Source organism: Rattus norvegicus, chromosome 2 (assembly GCF_021556685.1).
Source record: "Rattus norvegicus strain SHRSP/BbbUtx chromosome 2, alternate assembly SHRSP_T2T, whole genome shotgun sequence".
NCBI classification, from domain to species: domain Eukaryota; kingdom Metazoa; phylum Chordata; class Mammalia; order Rodentia; family Muridae; genus Rattus; species Rattus norvegicus.
Window position 1 is genome coordinate 7522464 of NC_141535.1, and position 16754 is coordinate 7539217.

The window sequence follows — 16754 nt, forward strand, 5'->3', positions numbered from 1 at the left end:
GATGACCTAGGCTCACCCATTATACTGCTTATAAGTGGTAGAGGGTTTTGGGTACTTTGGGAGTTGAACTAGCAGGCTCACTTGGCAGTCATGAATCTAACTATCCAGACTTTGATAGCCACAGTCACAATAAAGCTGATGTTTGTGTTCAGCTCTTGGCCTGTACCTTGTTCAGTTATGTGCAGACTCAGGTGTGGGCTAGAGACATTGTTTACTGTGTTGCTGACAGTCCCACTGAATGAAGTTCTCAGGCCATCTTATTTGTACAGTTTTCGTGGCAGGCAGCCATGGTCTACCATCATGATTGTGAGCTGCCCTTTTTGGAGAACTTGGGATTCCAGCAGCAATGAGAGAGGGAAGTCTACACACAGGTATGTTTGTATATGCTGTGTCAGCCTCACTCTGAAGATGTGGACTTGCTTCACAGGGTGTGATTGAGAAAAGAGTTTTTAAAACTTTGGATCTATGCCAGGCATGGTGGCATACACCTTTGATCTCAGCACTTAGGAGGTAGAGAGAAACAGGCAGATCTCAGTGAACTCCAGGCCTGCCTGATGTGTATAGCAAGTTCCACGACAACCAGAGCTACATAGTAAGAAAAAACAAAGAAAAAAAAAGCAATAACAAATAACTCTGCACTAGTAATAGATCTCAAATAGGGTAAATTTTGTTTTCCAGAAGCTTTCAAACTGTCATGAGGTCAAGTGTCACCTAGAAAATTTGTCTAGAGCCTCAGATTTCTTTCTTTCTTTCTTTTTTTGAAATCAGCACAACCACTTTAATCAGTGAATTCTTTCAGGCTGTAAGCAAAAGCATCATTCTAACAATACACAAACTTTTTCAAGGATTAGGCCAAAATACACTTTCCGGGCTTTGCTTGCTAACAAACAGATAAGGACTCTTCATGAGCAGAAAGTTCCAGATCAATCCTGCTCGTGTATATTTATAAATGACAAAATGAAATACATAACATTGACAGCTCATATGCCATAGTCTATGATAATGATCAAGTCAATATTGTTCCAGGATTGCAAAGATCTCTGAACTTGATAAAATTAGCAAGTTTGTTTCCCCAAATTGGAAGGATAGTGGAGAAGTACTATTTAGTCACTCACCTGAACATCTACCTCTGGTCACCATTCTTTCAAAGTTGGGAAAATGCACATTTTTTTTCTTTTTATTTTCTTTTTTATTTTTTTATTATTAACTTGAGTATTTCTTATTTACATTTCAATTGTTATTCCTTTCCCGGTTTCCAGGTCAACATCCCCCTAACCTCTCCCCCTCCCCTTCTTTATGGGTGTTCTCCTCCCCATCCTCCTCCCATTACCGCCCTCCCCCCAACAATCACGTTCACTGGGGGTTCAGTCTTAGCAGGACCAAGGGCTTCCCCTTCCACTGGTGATCTTACTAGGGCCTCAGATTTCTTTTTTTGGTTTTTTTTTTTCCTTTTCTTTTTTTCCGGAGCTGGGGACCAAACCCAGGGCCTTGCGCTTGCTAGGCAAGCGCTCTACCACTGAGCTAAATCCCCAACCCCGGGCCTCAGATTTCTAACAGAGCACCCCAAACAAGATTCTTCAGTTTGGTCTGAGTGTGCTTTGTTGTTGCTCTTGCTGCTGTTGCTGTTGTTGCTGCTCCTCCTCTTCTTGAAAAAGAAAATTTCTTCAAGTTATTTTGGTACAGAGAGAGCATATACTAGTAAATGTAGATTTCCACAGCTGGAGAGGTGATTCCTGGACCAGAGGTAGGCACTGGCCTCCTACAGAGGTGTTAAAATACAAGCACTCTCTCACACAAGAGAGATTACTGTCAAGGCTTGGGCAGCCACCATGCAATGCTGTTAACCTCAGGAAATAGTAGCACCTTACCAGCTTTTCTTGAACAACCTTCAGACATTCATTCATGTGGCCCAGATGGTCTTTTCTGTACTTGATAAACTGGTTTTCTGTCCATTTTTGATTGTTTTCAACTTCTTCATATATGTTTGTAGAAAGTGAGTTAAATCTAACAAAAAACATTTTAATAAGTGAATTTACTAAATCAATCAATAAATGTAAATATAAATAAAATTAATAAATTTAAAAATTTAGCACCAAAAAGGTGCAGTAGGATAATGTCTCTGGGCCTGAGCAGATACTTATGAGACATCTTGGGAGGTGTAGGCACTGCCCTAGGCTGGAGTCCAGGCCAGCCACTGTCAGCAGTCTTTTGTGTACCTCAGAATGCAAACATACATGGTGGCAGGTAAATGGTAGCTTATGATAACTTTCTCATACAGAAATGCATATGTTATCCATGTGTAAATCCCCTCAAGGCTTGAAGTTCTCTTTATGAGGGAAAGAAATGCTCAAGTCTCTTTGCAGTAGAAACTGACAAACTTTCTGTAAAGAACCAGATTGTAATAGTTCAGGCCCTATAGCTTGAATGGTGCTACTGTGGTAGGAGAGTATCCACAAACAAATAGCACAGCTCTGCTCTGATCAAACGCTCTGTATACCCAGAGTAAAATTTCACAAAATATTTACAGGTCACACAGTATAACTTTAAAAAAACGTATTCAAGAGTATAAAATGTATCACTTTCAGTCAGACTCAGCTGCTTGAGTTTGCTGACCCACCTGAAGCACGGAGAAGAACAGAAAGGACTAAAAATGTCATTAGAGGAAGGTGAGGGCAGTCCCCAGATATACCACAGCAGAGCACTGTCTAAGGTCTGGCTTAGGGTAGTGTATGATTTCCCTGCGGAAATCATCAGAGTCATCGCCTCTGCAGCCCGTGGATCTGAGTGGATGGATTTGTGCCAAGTTACTCACATGGCAAAAGGAAGAACCCAAACAACCAACCCTAAAGTAAAGAATGCACAGAAAGGGACTGCTTCTGACATGGAGTATAAGATCATTAAACAACCACAGAAGATTTTAACAAATCGGAGTGAATGTTTTCCTTTGACATCACTTAAGATGTCAGGCACGTATGTATATCTTTCTAGCTGCCATGAAAAGTATTTGGTTCCATAATTAAAAATGTCAGCTGACCTTAGCATACAATTATATTCCTAGTGCTTGCCTGCAGGTGCAGGAGGATTGTTCACAAGGTCGAGGCAAGTCTGGTCTACTTATTACACTGTAGATTAAACAGGGTTGCAGACTGAGATATTGTACTGGCTAGTTTTGTGTGTCAACTTGGCATAAGCTGGAGTTATCACAGAAAAGAAGCCTCCCTTGAGGAAATGCCCTCATGAGATCCAGCTGTAAGGCATTTTCTCAATTAGTGATCAAGGAGGGAGGACCCAGCCCATTTTTCCGTCCTGGGCTGGTGGTCTTGGGTTCTATAAGAGAGCAAGCTGAGCAAGCCAAGGGAAGCAAGCCGGTAAGTAACATCCCTCTATGGCCTCTGAATCAGCTCCTGCTTCCTGACCTGCTTGAGTTCCAGTCCTGACTTCCATTAGTGATGAACAGCAACGTGGAATTAAGCTGAATAAACTCTTTCCTCCCCAACTTACTTCTTGGTCGTGTTGTTTGTGCAGAAATAGAAGCCCTGACTAAGATAGATGTCTCAAAACAAAAGAGAGAAGTGGAGTGGAAGGAAAAGGAGAAAGAAACAACAACCTCGAAACAGGTGCTGTAAAATAATTGTTGTGTAGACTAGTGGCTATAAAAGAGGCTATTTAGTGTCTGATGACAATTCTCATTGTCAACACTGGGAGGTGCTATTGGCATTTAGTGTACAGAGACTATGGCTGCTACTGTGTATCCTCCTGAGGCATACAGTTAAGGTCATGCAACCAAGCCATCAGTAATGTTAAAGGTGACAAACCCTGACTTGCATCACATAGGCAAGGAATGGAAAAAGTAAGTTAATTAAAGTCTGATCTTCATCTAAATTTTCCCACATTAGTTTTTGACACAAGAACTTATTTTGATTTAGCTGAGTTCTTTGGCATTGAAGAACATGAAATCAGTTTCATTTCTTGTGCTTACTAATGTCATGATTCCCAATCACCTGTGCAAATATCTAATTGCTGTTAGATATCAGGCAAATAGGTTCAATGGATGTTATGTGGGTAGCGCCATTTGGGTCAATAGTTTCCTCTTTGTGGACTGCTCCTTTGGTTGCTCCTGGTTTCCATTCATTCAGACTTACTTCTCTGTTGAGTAACACCCTTTTAAACAGAAGTCTCTTTTCTAACCACCCTGAGAAAGAGAATGTTTTAACTAATGTGACATCCACTTGCTCCATGTCTTCACTGTTTTATTGTTATGAAAAGACACCATGGCCAACACAAGTCTTATAAAGTATTTAATTGGGGGCTTGCTTACAGTTTGAGAGGGTTTGGCCATTATCCTTATGCCAGGGGGCATCATGGTGGTACATATGGTACTGGAGCAGTAGGTAAGAGTCCATCATGATCCATGGGCAAAGAGAGAGAGAGAGAGAGAGAGAGAGAGAGAGAGAGAGAGAGAGAGAGAGCGCAAGAGGGAGAACTTGGGCCTAGTGTAGGCTTTTGAAAACACAAAACCCGTGCCTAGTAGCATACTTTCTCCAACAAAGCCACACCTTCATCCTTTCCAAATAGTTCCATTAACTGGAGAGTAAGTATTCAAACATTTGAGCTCTTGGGCCATCCTCATTCAAACCACCGCACCTGATTTGTCAATAATTAAGTGGGCAAAGCTTTCCCATTTTATTTCTAGGTTCTCTATCTATTGCAGTGGTCCATTGGTCCATTTTTATATCAGAACCAAGCTGTCTTTATAACTATATCTCTGTGTAGTATTATTTGAGATCAGGTAGTGCAATATCTCAATCATTGTTTTCATTCCTTAGGATAGCTTTGGCTATTTGTGGTGTGTGTGTGTGTGTGTGTGTGTGTGTGTGTGTGTGTGTGTGTGTATTGTGTGATTTTTATAGTTCCATATGAATTCTTGTATTTTCCTATATCTGTGAGACATGATATGGAAGTTTGGAAATGAATATGTTTAATATTGATTTGGGTAGTGTAGACATTTTTATAATATTTTACCTACCCAGGAGCATGAAGTAGTTTTCCATCATTTAGTATCTACTGTGATTCCCTTTTTCAATATCTTGAAATTTTTGTTGTCAAAGTCTTTTACTTCTTTAGTTAGATATTTTCCTAAATACTTATTCTTGGGAGGAAATATTTTAAATTGAAAAGATTCTGATCATAGTATCCTCTCCCCCAACAATTCCAAGATTCTCTCCACCTTCCCATCCACCCAATTTCATGCCCCCCTCTCAAATTGGCATCAAACAAGCAAAACAAAACAGCAACAGCAGAAGCAACAACAACAACAACAACAACAACAACAACAACAACAACAACAAAAACCCATAACCTTCCACACACAAGAAACACACACAAAAACACAAAATTAAAAACTGTATTATGTACATTATGTGGTGAAAATCTGAGTTAATAAAGAAAAATTCTTTGCACGTTCCTATGTGTTCAAAGTTACAATAAAATTAAAGTCTGTGAAAATTGAAAAAAAAACTATTATACAAGCAAAAGACCATGAGGACAGAAACAAAACAAAATGCTCAAATAAAGCAATATGTGACAAAATTCTAGCAGTGACAGTTTTGCTTTGTTAGTCTTCTGCTGCTGGACACAGAGCCTACACTTACATGTGGACAATGCATCCAGTCAGTTTTCTCCAATAGAGAATAACTTACTTTTCCTTTTCAAATGGTTGTCAATTGGAGGTAGCTTCTTGGTTAGGGATGAGAGCTGTGTCTACTTTCCCTCTCAGTGCTGGGATCCTGTCTTAATTGAGTCTGTACAGGCCCTGTACATGCTGATATTTGTGAGTTAATTATGTGTCATTCCTTTTGTATCTGGAAGATACTGTTTCTTCAGTGTCTTCCATCCCCTATGACTTCTTACACATGGTTTCCTGTTGGACCCTACCTTGGGGTGTTTCCCTTCCCCTTCACTGAGCCTTTTAGTCTGCTATAGCAAGAAGTCATTTACACCCTTGGCAGCTGCTCTCAGCACCTGATTTGGGCCTGAGACTTTCCGTGGCACCCTTTTCCCTTGCTGAGCCTTTCAGCTTGTTATTAAAAAATTGTTGATGCCCCTGATTTGGTCCTGGGACTTTCCATGACACAGATTTTTCCTGTTTTCCTGATTGGGGATTTTCATCTGCTTTGTTGTTTTTCCATGACTTTTGCCTCGGGTATATAAGGAGATCTCAGTAAAGCCTTGGTGGCACTCTCTGAAAATGGGTGACCTGTGTATTTGTTTTCTTTCAATCCCGCAGACCTACACCCAATATTCACACATTGGCGGCACAGGTGTCCTCATTTGGCGGTCCCACCGAGACTGGGAAAAAGAGGACAACCTGACCAGATTGTTCCAAAAGGCCGGCCAGTGAGGAAGCAGAATGTATTGGGGACAAGTGGCGACCACGAGACAAAGCAAAGTAAGTAGCACTACAAAGGTTTCATCTTAGCCATGGGAACTAAAAGTCCCTTGTTATTGGTCGCATATCAGCTTGTAAGTTTACTCAAATAACAAAGGACTGGTATTAAGGTAAAGGCAGCCCAAGATTTTGTTAAAACTGTAGGACACGTCAGTCCTTGGTTTATAGCTAGTGGTGGTTTGAATAGTCCAGATTGGAAACAGGTTAAAAGGGACAAGGTAATAATGGTAAAATATTTTTGTGTATGTGTTCTTTTAGAGTTATGCTAAAACCTAGAGAAGTGAAGTCAATTCTCATAGATGCTTTTCGTCTTTGAACCCTGACTAGAGACATTTTACATCCTAGACAAGAGAGAGAATGAGTTTTAGAAAAACAGTCTGTCCACAGATGTTTTGGCAAAATAAGGAAAATGAGCCTAAGCTTTTTAAGAGCTCTCCTAGGGACAGACGTCCCGCCTCCTTGCTGGCTCCTATTGGAGAAGTGCTTATTTCTGGTTCTGGGTCCTTTAGGGTATCTGGGTCCCTTTGGTGGGATGCTATCTAGTTCTTTCCCTCTATGTCTATTGTCTGTCCTTGGTGCACCAAGCTGTCCATGTGTGTCAGTTATGTCTGGGTTTTGCTTCTTGTTGCTTAAATGTTTTATGTTCAAAAGAAAAAAATGCTAATAACTTTATCTGTCAGTCGTTCACACCTTGATTTGGTATTAACTCGTTTGAAAAAAGGAACAAATAATTAAAAAACAATTTAAATTGCCCTTTGGAGCCCTGCACCTGTAGCTAGAAGCCTAGGTCAGCTGGAGAAGCTGCCCAGGTGCTGAGTGTCTGCACAAGCTGATCTTAAAGGTGCCAGCAGCTTCTCAGCTTCTACGGTAGGGAGCTGAGAAGCCATCTAGTTCTCAGCTGATGGCTGTTTCTCTTTGAAAAATCTTTGATTGTGATTATTGAATTCAACAGATGACAAGGTGCTTCTCTTAAAATTACAGCTAGAAAAAGTAAAAATGGTTTTTGATCTAAATATTAAAGATAATGTTTAGCCATTTCATTTTTTTGTTTCTGATTTGTTTTAAATGTATAATATTCTCTACATGTCTTGGTTATAGGTTAGTGGCTTTTAAGTTATTGGGTATGGTAGAAAATTTGTAACATTGGTAACATAAAGTTGGCTTAAACCTCATAATTCAGATGGAGTTATTTTAGACAACACAGGGAAATAGGTCTAAATTGGGATAACATTTTAATATAATTCTTATCATTAAAAACCAGACCTATAAAAGAATTTAGGGCAATATCTCTTTGTTGAGGTACTAGAGCCTGCACCATTGTTGGTTCATATGCAAGAATTGGCAGTCAAACTTTAAAGCAAGAGAAATGGAGTTGGTGTTTTGGAGAGACTGGATTTTGGAGAATAGATAACTTGTTGGAGGTTGAGTTTTGCTTTCCAAAATTATGGTTGTGCTCTGGTGTTACAAGGGAAAGTTAAAGATTATGGTTAATGATTGTCAGTGTTACATTGGCTACAGTTTACAGTTTGATCACAGACAGGCTCAGGATTCTAACTCACACATATTTGTAATTAAGAAAAAATCAAACGGATGGAGAATGTTACAGGATTTATGAATGGTTAATGAGGCTATGGAACTTACAAGAACATTACAACCTGTTTGCTCACTCCAACTGCTATTTCAAGAAATACAGGTAGAATTATTATAAATTTAAAAGATTGTTTTTATGCTGTTTCTTTACATCCTGGCGATTGTGAAAGATTTTAATTTAGTGAGCTTGCTTATAATTTTGGAGAGCCCATGAAGTGATACCATTGGAAAGTTTTGCCTCAAGGAATCACTTATGTCCCTACATTACATTAAAAATTTTTTGTCACTGCTTCAATACAAGAAGTTAAGACTTTGAATCTTTCAGTGTATATTATTCATTATATAGACATTTTAATTTTACTACAAGCCTTTATTCTTACAATGTGCTTTAAATTTTGGAGAGTAGCTGCTGCTCCAGAAAAGAGTCTTTATTCCTTTTCAATATTTGAGACATTGGTTATATCCTAAACAAAGTATGGTTCAGAAAATTCAAGATATTTTACTTTAAATTAATTTTAAAAGCTTCTAATATATGTTAATTGGCTAAGACCTTACCTTAACTTCACCACCAAACCTTTGTTTGATATCCCCAAGAGAGATGCAAATTCTATTCCCCTAGACAATTAACTGAGGAGTGATTGAATAGCTTTACAGAAAGTAAAGAGAGCTAGATGTACAGAATTGTAAGATTGAATCATGGAAGTATTATAGAAAAAGAACCTGATGAAACATACCTTACTTTATTCCAAACAGCAATTAAATTGGTTATCTAATGAGAAGGCAACACATGAAATTGGATCACGTGTTTATTCTCTTGACTTTCCCCCTGCTTCAACACAGATTATTGAATTACATGCTGTAGCCACTCTTGTTAAAATGTTAAATCAAGCTTTCAATTCGTATTTTGATAGCCAATGTGTGGTTTGCAATTGATTAAAATTTTTCCTCTTTTAGATACTGTTAACCCTCAAATTTTACAAATATTTATGCTAATACCACTGATTTAAGAGAAGTGTACTGTTCCTTTATAGGCCATTTAAGAACTCAGATTGGATTGCCTGGACCCCTTAATGAGGGCAAAGTCACAATAGAATTATATACCAGGCAGATTTTGGGCCTTGCATAGGAACAATTAGACAATCTCATTCTTTATATCATCAAATAGAAATAGCTAGAGACAATAATCTGGTATTTCTAGATTTATTTGTGACTACTGACACTTTTTCAGACTTTCTGGTTGCAACTGCTTTAACAGGAGAAGCAACTACAAATGTAATTAGTCATTACATACTTGACAAGGAGTGGGGACAGCTACAGCTCCTCAAAAGTAGTAAAATACTTAAATGGAAAGATGAGGAAGGACATATGGGATATTTTCAACCTTTGTCATCAATAATATTCCTATTAATCTATGGGGAAGCAATGTGCTTCATCATGTGGAAGCTGTCTTGACTACGCAACCTGCTCAAAGAATGATTATTTTACCTTATGATCAAGAACAGGTAAGTAATTTGATTAGAACTTTTGATGATTTGTCCATTTTTTCATGTTCTACTACTAGTCAATTTGATAACTATTATCCTGAAAATAAAATTTGTCAGTTTAAGTTACATACTGTGATTTTCTCCCTCTATAGTAAAAAAATTAGACTCTAAGTAAGGCCAGATTACTTTTCACTGATGGGTCTTCTAAGGGAGATGCCATGGTCCTTTCAGAGGGCAAGGTGGAGAAACTGATGCTTGATTCTGTCTCGGCACAGTTGGTGAATTAAAGGCCCTTCTTCTGGCGCTATCTTTGTTTCCTCAAGAGCCCTGCAAAGTGCTTATGTATCTAATATTATTTTACCTTTGGAACCTGCTGCATTTATTGCTCCTGTATCTCCTATTTGCTCTTGTCTTTTGCAAGTGGAGGCATTGTGGCAACGCAGAGAGCCTATTTATGTAGGGCATTATCAGAGGTCATTCTGGATTGCCTGGCCCCGTTGGCAGAAGTTAATGCTGCTGCTGATTTTTATATTAGGCCACAATTTGTAGCTATAGCTCTTGATTATTATGATTTGGCCCTTCAATTACATAGAAAATTTCATATTAACTCACAATCTTTAAGACACCATACAGGATGCACCAAGGGTCAAGCTGTTCAGATAGTTACTCAGTGTTCCTCATGTGCTCCATTGATTCCCTCACCCAGTTTGGGCATTAATCCTAGAGGATTGATGCCCAGTGATATCTGACAAATGGATGCTACACATGTACTTTCTTTTGAGAAATTGAAATATGTCAATATGTCCATAGATACCTATTCAGGATTGATTTTTGCTTCTGCTTAGAGTGGAGAAAGGATCAAAGATTTACAAGCCTTTGCCTTTATGAATGTGCCTAAGCAAATGAAAATAAAAACTGATAATGGACCAGCATATACCAGCAAATCATTTCAACAATTTTGTGCTTATTTCGATATTCTTCAGAAAACAGGTATCTCTTATAATTCTCAAGTTCAAGCAATTGTAGAGCAAGCCCATTTGACCATGAAAAACCAACTTGAAAGAATAAAAGAGGGAGAGTATATAGCCCCTCCTAAATTATCAACTATTCTTTATATCTTAAATTTTTTTAATTGTGGATAAGGCTGGCCTCTCAGCAGTCGACAGGCACTGGTGGAAGGACAGAACACATAATGGTTTAGTTAAATGGAAAGATCTGACCTCAGAAGCCTGGAAGGGACCTGACCCCATCTTTGTCAGGTTGAGAGGATCAGCTCGCATCTTTCCCAAGGATGCTGAGGCCCCTATTTGGGTTCCTGAGCGTTGTGTGCATCCTGTAGATGACAGTCCACTTGGAGTTATACTGAAACTTCGTAAAGAATCCCTCGATCCTGATGCCAGTGGGAATACATAACACGGCACAGCCTGCCATTATTACAACAAACCACACAATTGGTAAAATGGCAGCTCACATAAAGGTAAAACGAATAATTCTTAACTTTACTTTTCATCTTAAAGGATAGTCTATGTTTTGTTATGATTTTTATAAAGCCTCATTAAACTCCTCATTTTTTTCAGTCAGGTTTACTTTTAATAATGTTTCCATAGCTGATTTAAGTATTACTGTTACCAATGCTAGTGTTAATAGGATTGAGAGATATTTTATACCCCATTAGTCTTGTTAGAAATGATAGTTATCTGCTTCCTAGACCAGCACATAGGTGCTGGCCTGGACCTTTAAGTACTGCCTCTTGAAGTATACCTGATATTTTTGAAACCTCCCTACATTTTTGCCCAAATAAGAAGAGTAAAAATTTTCTGAAATCTGCGCCATGTGTGTTGGCACCCCTTTTCTTTTTTGGTTTGGAATGAGACTAAGGCAGTGTCAAGGGAGGAGATTCTCAATTGTTCTTCCAGGTCCTGTCTACTGATCAGTTGCGGGGAACAGGAAGATTTTACATTGATCCTGGTGTGATCCCCATACCCAGTGGTACTCTACAGGCATAAAAGAGACTTTGGCATTACTGTGACAGTCATTGCTACCATCATCATTTCAGCCACCACTGCTGCTGCAGTGGCCAGTGTGGCCATATCTCAATCGGTAGCTGTCGTTGGGACTGTGGATATGTTGTCTGGAGAAGTCGCCATGGCATTGACTGTGCAGAATATCGTTAATATTCAGATTCAGTTGGTCATTCTTAATCTCAACCAACAAACTGCTCTCAATTGGACTTTTTCTGGGAAACCCATGTTATATCTTTTTTTTTTATCTTTTTTTTTTTTTTTTTTTCGGAGCTGGGGACCGAACCCAGGGCCTTGCGCTTGCTAGGCAAGTGCTCTACCACTGAACTAAATCCCCAACCCATCCATGTTATATCTTGATCTACCTTTTATCATTCTGTGTGTAACCCTTGTTAAGGCCCTTAATAGCAGCAAGGCTGTTGGGGATTTAAATGCTTATCTTGATTGCTCACTCTTAGCAGCTTCCCTTTGGGGGCTGTTTTGCTGTGCCATTTTAAATCCCAACAGATCTAGTCTCAGGCTGAAACCAAAAAGGTTTGTTTTCATTGGCTGGGAATAATCCATTGGCCCAAATTAGGCTCAGTTTGTATGACAAGTAAGTTAGCCAAAGATGGGCAACCTTCTGGAACCATGCTCACCTAAGACAGAAACCCTGAAGATTGGCAGGGTTTTCAGAGATGGAAAAGAGTTTTGGAACCCCAAGTTGATCCTAAGACAGGAGCTACTTAAAAAATAAAAGAGGGGGAATTGTTGGGTCCTACCTTGGGGTGTTTCCCTCCCCCCTCCTGCTGAGCCTTTTAGCCTACTATAGCAAGAAGTTGTTTACACCCTTGGCAGCTGCTCTCAGAACCTGATTTGGGCCCAAGACTTTCCATGGCACCCTTCTCCCTCGAAGACTCTTTCAGCTTGTTATTAAGAAATTGTTTATGTCCCTGATTTGGGCTGGGACATTCCACGACACAGATTTTTCCTGTTCTCCTGTTTCCTGGTTGGGGATTTTCACCTGCTTTGTTGTTTTTCCATGACTTTTGCCTCGGGTATATAAGGATATCTCAGTAAAGCCTTGGTGGCACTCTCTGACAATGGGTGACCCGTGTATGTGTTTTCTTTCAATCCCACAGACCTATGCCGGATATTCACACACTGGCAGCACAGACGTCATCAGTTTCCTGACCCCTATGAGGAGAGAGGTTTGATGAAGACATTCCACTCAGGACTGAGTATGCCAAGGTCTCTTACTCTCTGTATATTAACCAGTTGCGGGTTTCTGTGTTAGTTCTCATCTTATGGCAGGAGAAACATCTTTGATGATGGATGTCTGAGGTACTGACATATGGGTAGCAGAAGGGGATCTAGAGTCATTTTATTGTTCCTTAGCAGAATGGAGGCATTTGGGTTGGGGTGGGGGAGCTATTTTTAATGAAACATTTTCCCTAATTTCTTTTTAAGAGAGTCACCTATTAATATATATGGAGGGTCATTTTGTTTTGTTTTGTTTTTTTGTTTTTCTATTTAATACATACTGATTCTGCATTTTGCAAGAACCTTACTGTGTTTGTTATAAGGTCCAAAAATTTTCTAGTAGACTCAATAGGGTTTCCTCAGTAAAGAATCATGTCTCTGTAAATAGGGATATTTTTGAGTTCTTCCCTTACTATTATTGTCCCTTTATGTATTTCTCTTATCTAATTGCTGTAGCTAAGACTTTGAGCACCATATCAAACAATACAGGGAAGAGTAGATGAGCATCCTTGTATCATTTCTGATCTTAGAGAAAACGTTCTTAATTTGTCTCCATTTAATATAGTGTTGGCTGCAGTTTTATAGCCTTTATTATTTGAGGTATGTTCCATCTATTTCTGCCATATCCAGAAATTTTATCACAGAAACATGTTGAATTTTGCCAAATGCCCTGTTAGCAGCAATTGAAATAGTTGTGTGGTTTTTATCCTTGGGGTTGTTTATACGGTGTATTTTATTTATTGACATACATATTTCTTGCCTTTCTGGAATGAAGCCCACTTGGTAATAATGTATAATCTTCATGGTATGTTCTTGAATTCTGTTTACAATGTCGTATTGAGAATTTTTGCATCTGTGTTCATCAAAGAAATTGGTCTGAATACTCTAACCAATGATTGACTCCTGCCAGGAAGAGAAGTAAGCTGACTGACAGTGAGTCTACACTCTCCTTTCACTTCTCCAGATCCAGTCCCCCTCTCACCTCCAGCCTGGTAGCAGAAAACCCACTACAGCAAACCAGTAGCTAACATTAAACTAAATGGAGAGAAACTTGAAACAATCCAACTAAAATCAGGGACTAGACAAGGCTGCCCACTCTCTCCCTACTTATGCAATATAGTTCTCAAAGTTCTAGCTAGAGCAATCAGACAACAAAAGGAGATCAAAGGGATACAGATTGGGAACGAAAAAGTCACTATTTGCAGATGATCTGATTGTATACGTAAGTGATCCCGAAAGTTCCACCAGAGAACTACTAAACCTAATAAACACCTTCAGCAAAGTGGCTGGGTATAAAATTAACTCAAATAAATCAGTAGCCTTCCTCTACACAAAAGAGAAACAAGCTGAGAAAGAAATTAGGGAAACAATACCCTTCGTAATAGTCCCAAATAATATAAAATACCTTGGTGTGACTTTAATCAAGCAAATGAAAGATATGTATGATAAGAACTTCCAGTCTCTGAAGAAAGAAATTGAAGATCTCAGAAGATGGAAAGATCTTCCATGCTCATGGGTTGGCAGGATTAATATAGTAAAAATGGTCATTTTACCAAAAGCAATCTACAGATTAAATGTAGTACCCATCAAAATTCCAATTCATTTCTTCATAGAGTTAGAAAGAACAATTTGCAAATTCATTTAGAATAACAAAAAGCCCAGGATAACTAAAACTATCGTCAACAATAAAAGAACTTCTCGGGGACTCACCATCCCTGATCTCAAGCGGTATTACAGGGCAATAGTCATAAAAACTGTATGGTATCGGTACAGAGACAGGAAGATAGACCAGTGGATTAGAATTGAAGACCCAGAAATGAACCCACACACCTATGGACACTTGATTTTTGACAAAGGAGCTAAAACCATCCAATGAAAAAAAGATAGCACTTTCAACAAAAATGGTGCTCGTTCAACTGGAGGTCAGCGTGTAGAAGAATGCAAATCAATCCATTCTTATCACCCTGTACAAAACTTAAGTCCAAGTGGATCAAGAACCTCCACATCAAACCATATATATTCAAACTAATAGAAGAAAAAGTGGGGAAGAGCATCGAACACATGGGCACTGGGGAAAATTTCCTGAACAGAACACCAATGGCTTATGCTCTAAGATCAAGAACAGACAAATGGTACCTCATAAAATTGCAAAGCTTCTGTAACACAAAGGACACTGTCATTAGGACAAAACAGCAACCAAAATATTGGGGAGAGATCTTTACCAATCCTACATCCCATAGAGGGCTAATATCCAAAATATACAAAGAACTCATGAATTTAGACTCTAGAGAGCCAAATCACTTTATTAAAAAATGGGGTACAGAGCTAAACAAAGAATTCGCAGCTGAGGAATATCGATTGGCAGAGGAGCACCTAAAGAAATGTTCAACATCCTTAGTCCTCAGGGAAATGCAAATTAAAACAACTCTGAGATTCCACCTCACACCAGTCAGAATGGCTAAGATCAAAAACTCAGGTGACAGCAAATGCTGGCAAGGATGTAGAGAAAGAGGAACACTCCTCCATTGTTGGTGGGACTGCAAACTGGTACAACGTCTCTGGAAATCAGTCTGGAGGTTCCTCAGAAAATTGGACATTGCACTACCTGTGGACCCAGCTATACCACTCCTGGACATATACCCAAAAGATACTCCAGCATACAACAAAGACACATGCTCCACTATGGTCATAGCAGTCTTATTTATAATAGCCAGAAGCTGGAAAGAACCCAAATGCCCTTCAACAGAGGAATGGACACAGAAAATGTGGTACATATACACAATGGAAAACTACTCAGCTATCAAAAACAATGACCTCATTAAATTCATGGGCAATTGGATTTTCTGTAACTAGAAAATATCATCCTGAGTGAGGTAACCCAATCACAGAAAAACACACATGGTATGCACTCATTGATAAGTGGATATTAGTCCAAATGCTCAAATTACCAAAGATGCAATGCACAGTCCATATGGAACTCAAGAAGGATGAACAAAATGAGGATGCTTCACACCTTCTTTAAAAGGGGAACCAAAATATCCATAGTAGGGGATAGGGAAGCAAAGTTTGGAGCAGAGACAGAAGGAACGGCCATTCAGAGTCTTGCTTACATATGGCATATATATATATATATATATATATATATATATATATATATATATATACCTCCAACAAAACTAGATAAAATCGATGAAGCTAACAAGTGCTGCGCTAAAAGGAACCGGATATAGATCTCTCCTGAGTGATACAGCCAAAACATGTCAAATATAGAGGCGAATGCTACCAGCAAACCACTTAACTGGGAGCAGAATCCCCATTGGAAGAATTAGAGAAAGGACTGAAAGAGCTGAAGGGACTTGTGACCCCATAAGAACAATAATGCCAACCAACCAGAGCTTCCAGGGGCTAAACCACTACCTAAAGACTATACATGGACTGACCCTAGGCTTCAACTACATATGTAGTAGAGGATGGCCTTGTTGGGGCACCAGTGGAAGGGGAAGCCTGCCAAGGAACCTTGGTCCTGCCAAGGTTGGAACCCTAGTGTAGGGGACTGTTTTGTGGGGGGGTAATGGGTGTATGGGGAGGGAAACACCCATATAGAAGGGGAGAGGGAGAGGTCCGGGGGTTGATGGACAGGAAACCGTGAAAGGGCATAACATTTGAAATGTAAATAAAAAATACTCAATTTAATCAAAATGGGAAAAAGAAATGTAAATAAGAAATACACAATTTAATAAAAATGAAGAAGGAAAGAAAGAAAGAAAGAAAGAAAGAAAGAAAGGAAAACCTGCTGCAGAGTCCCATTCTTTTCTGATCCTGTCCCCACAGATCATAAACATCTCTTCCAACCTTAATACCTCAACTCATTCCAGAATTCAGTCTCCAACACCAGCCAGTATTCTCTTTGAACACATCAGTGGAGCAGGCCAAGGAAAAATGGAACATACAGCCATCACACTCCAAAGA

At 39.1% G+C, this 16754-nt stretch overlaps 1 protein-coding gene and 1 long non-coding RNA gene across 10 annotated transcripts in view; one reads left to right on the forward strand and one right to left on the reverse strand.

Annotated features, from left to right (window-relative positions):
- Fam81b (family with sequence similarity 81, member B) overlaps window positions 1-16754 on the reverse strand; it is a 120791-nt gene that overhangs the window by 27519 nt on the left and 76518 nt on the right. For 7 of the 9 annotated variants that reach the window (NM_001433106.1, XM_087621535.1, XM_087621543.1 and 4 more), the window contains 1 exon segment: window positions 1869-2004. The exons of the other annotated variants lie outside the window; for them this stretch is intronic. In NM_001433106.1, the coding sequence (NP_001420035.1) occupies window positions 1869-2004 (136 nt within the window). 9 annotated transcript variants of the gene reach the window in all.
- Window positions 270-16480, forward strand: LOC147995950 (uncharacterized). The gene is made up of 4 exons (XR_015673459.1): window positions 270-371; window positions 3526-3617; window positions 6287-6448; window positions 12665-16480. It is a non-coding gene; the product is annotated as an uncharacterized LOC147995950 (long non-coding RNA).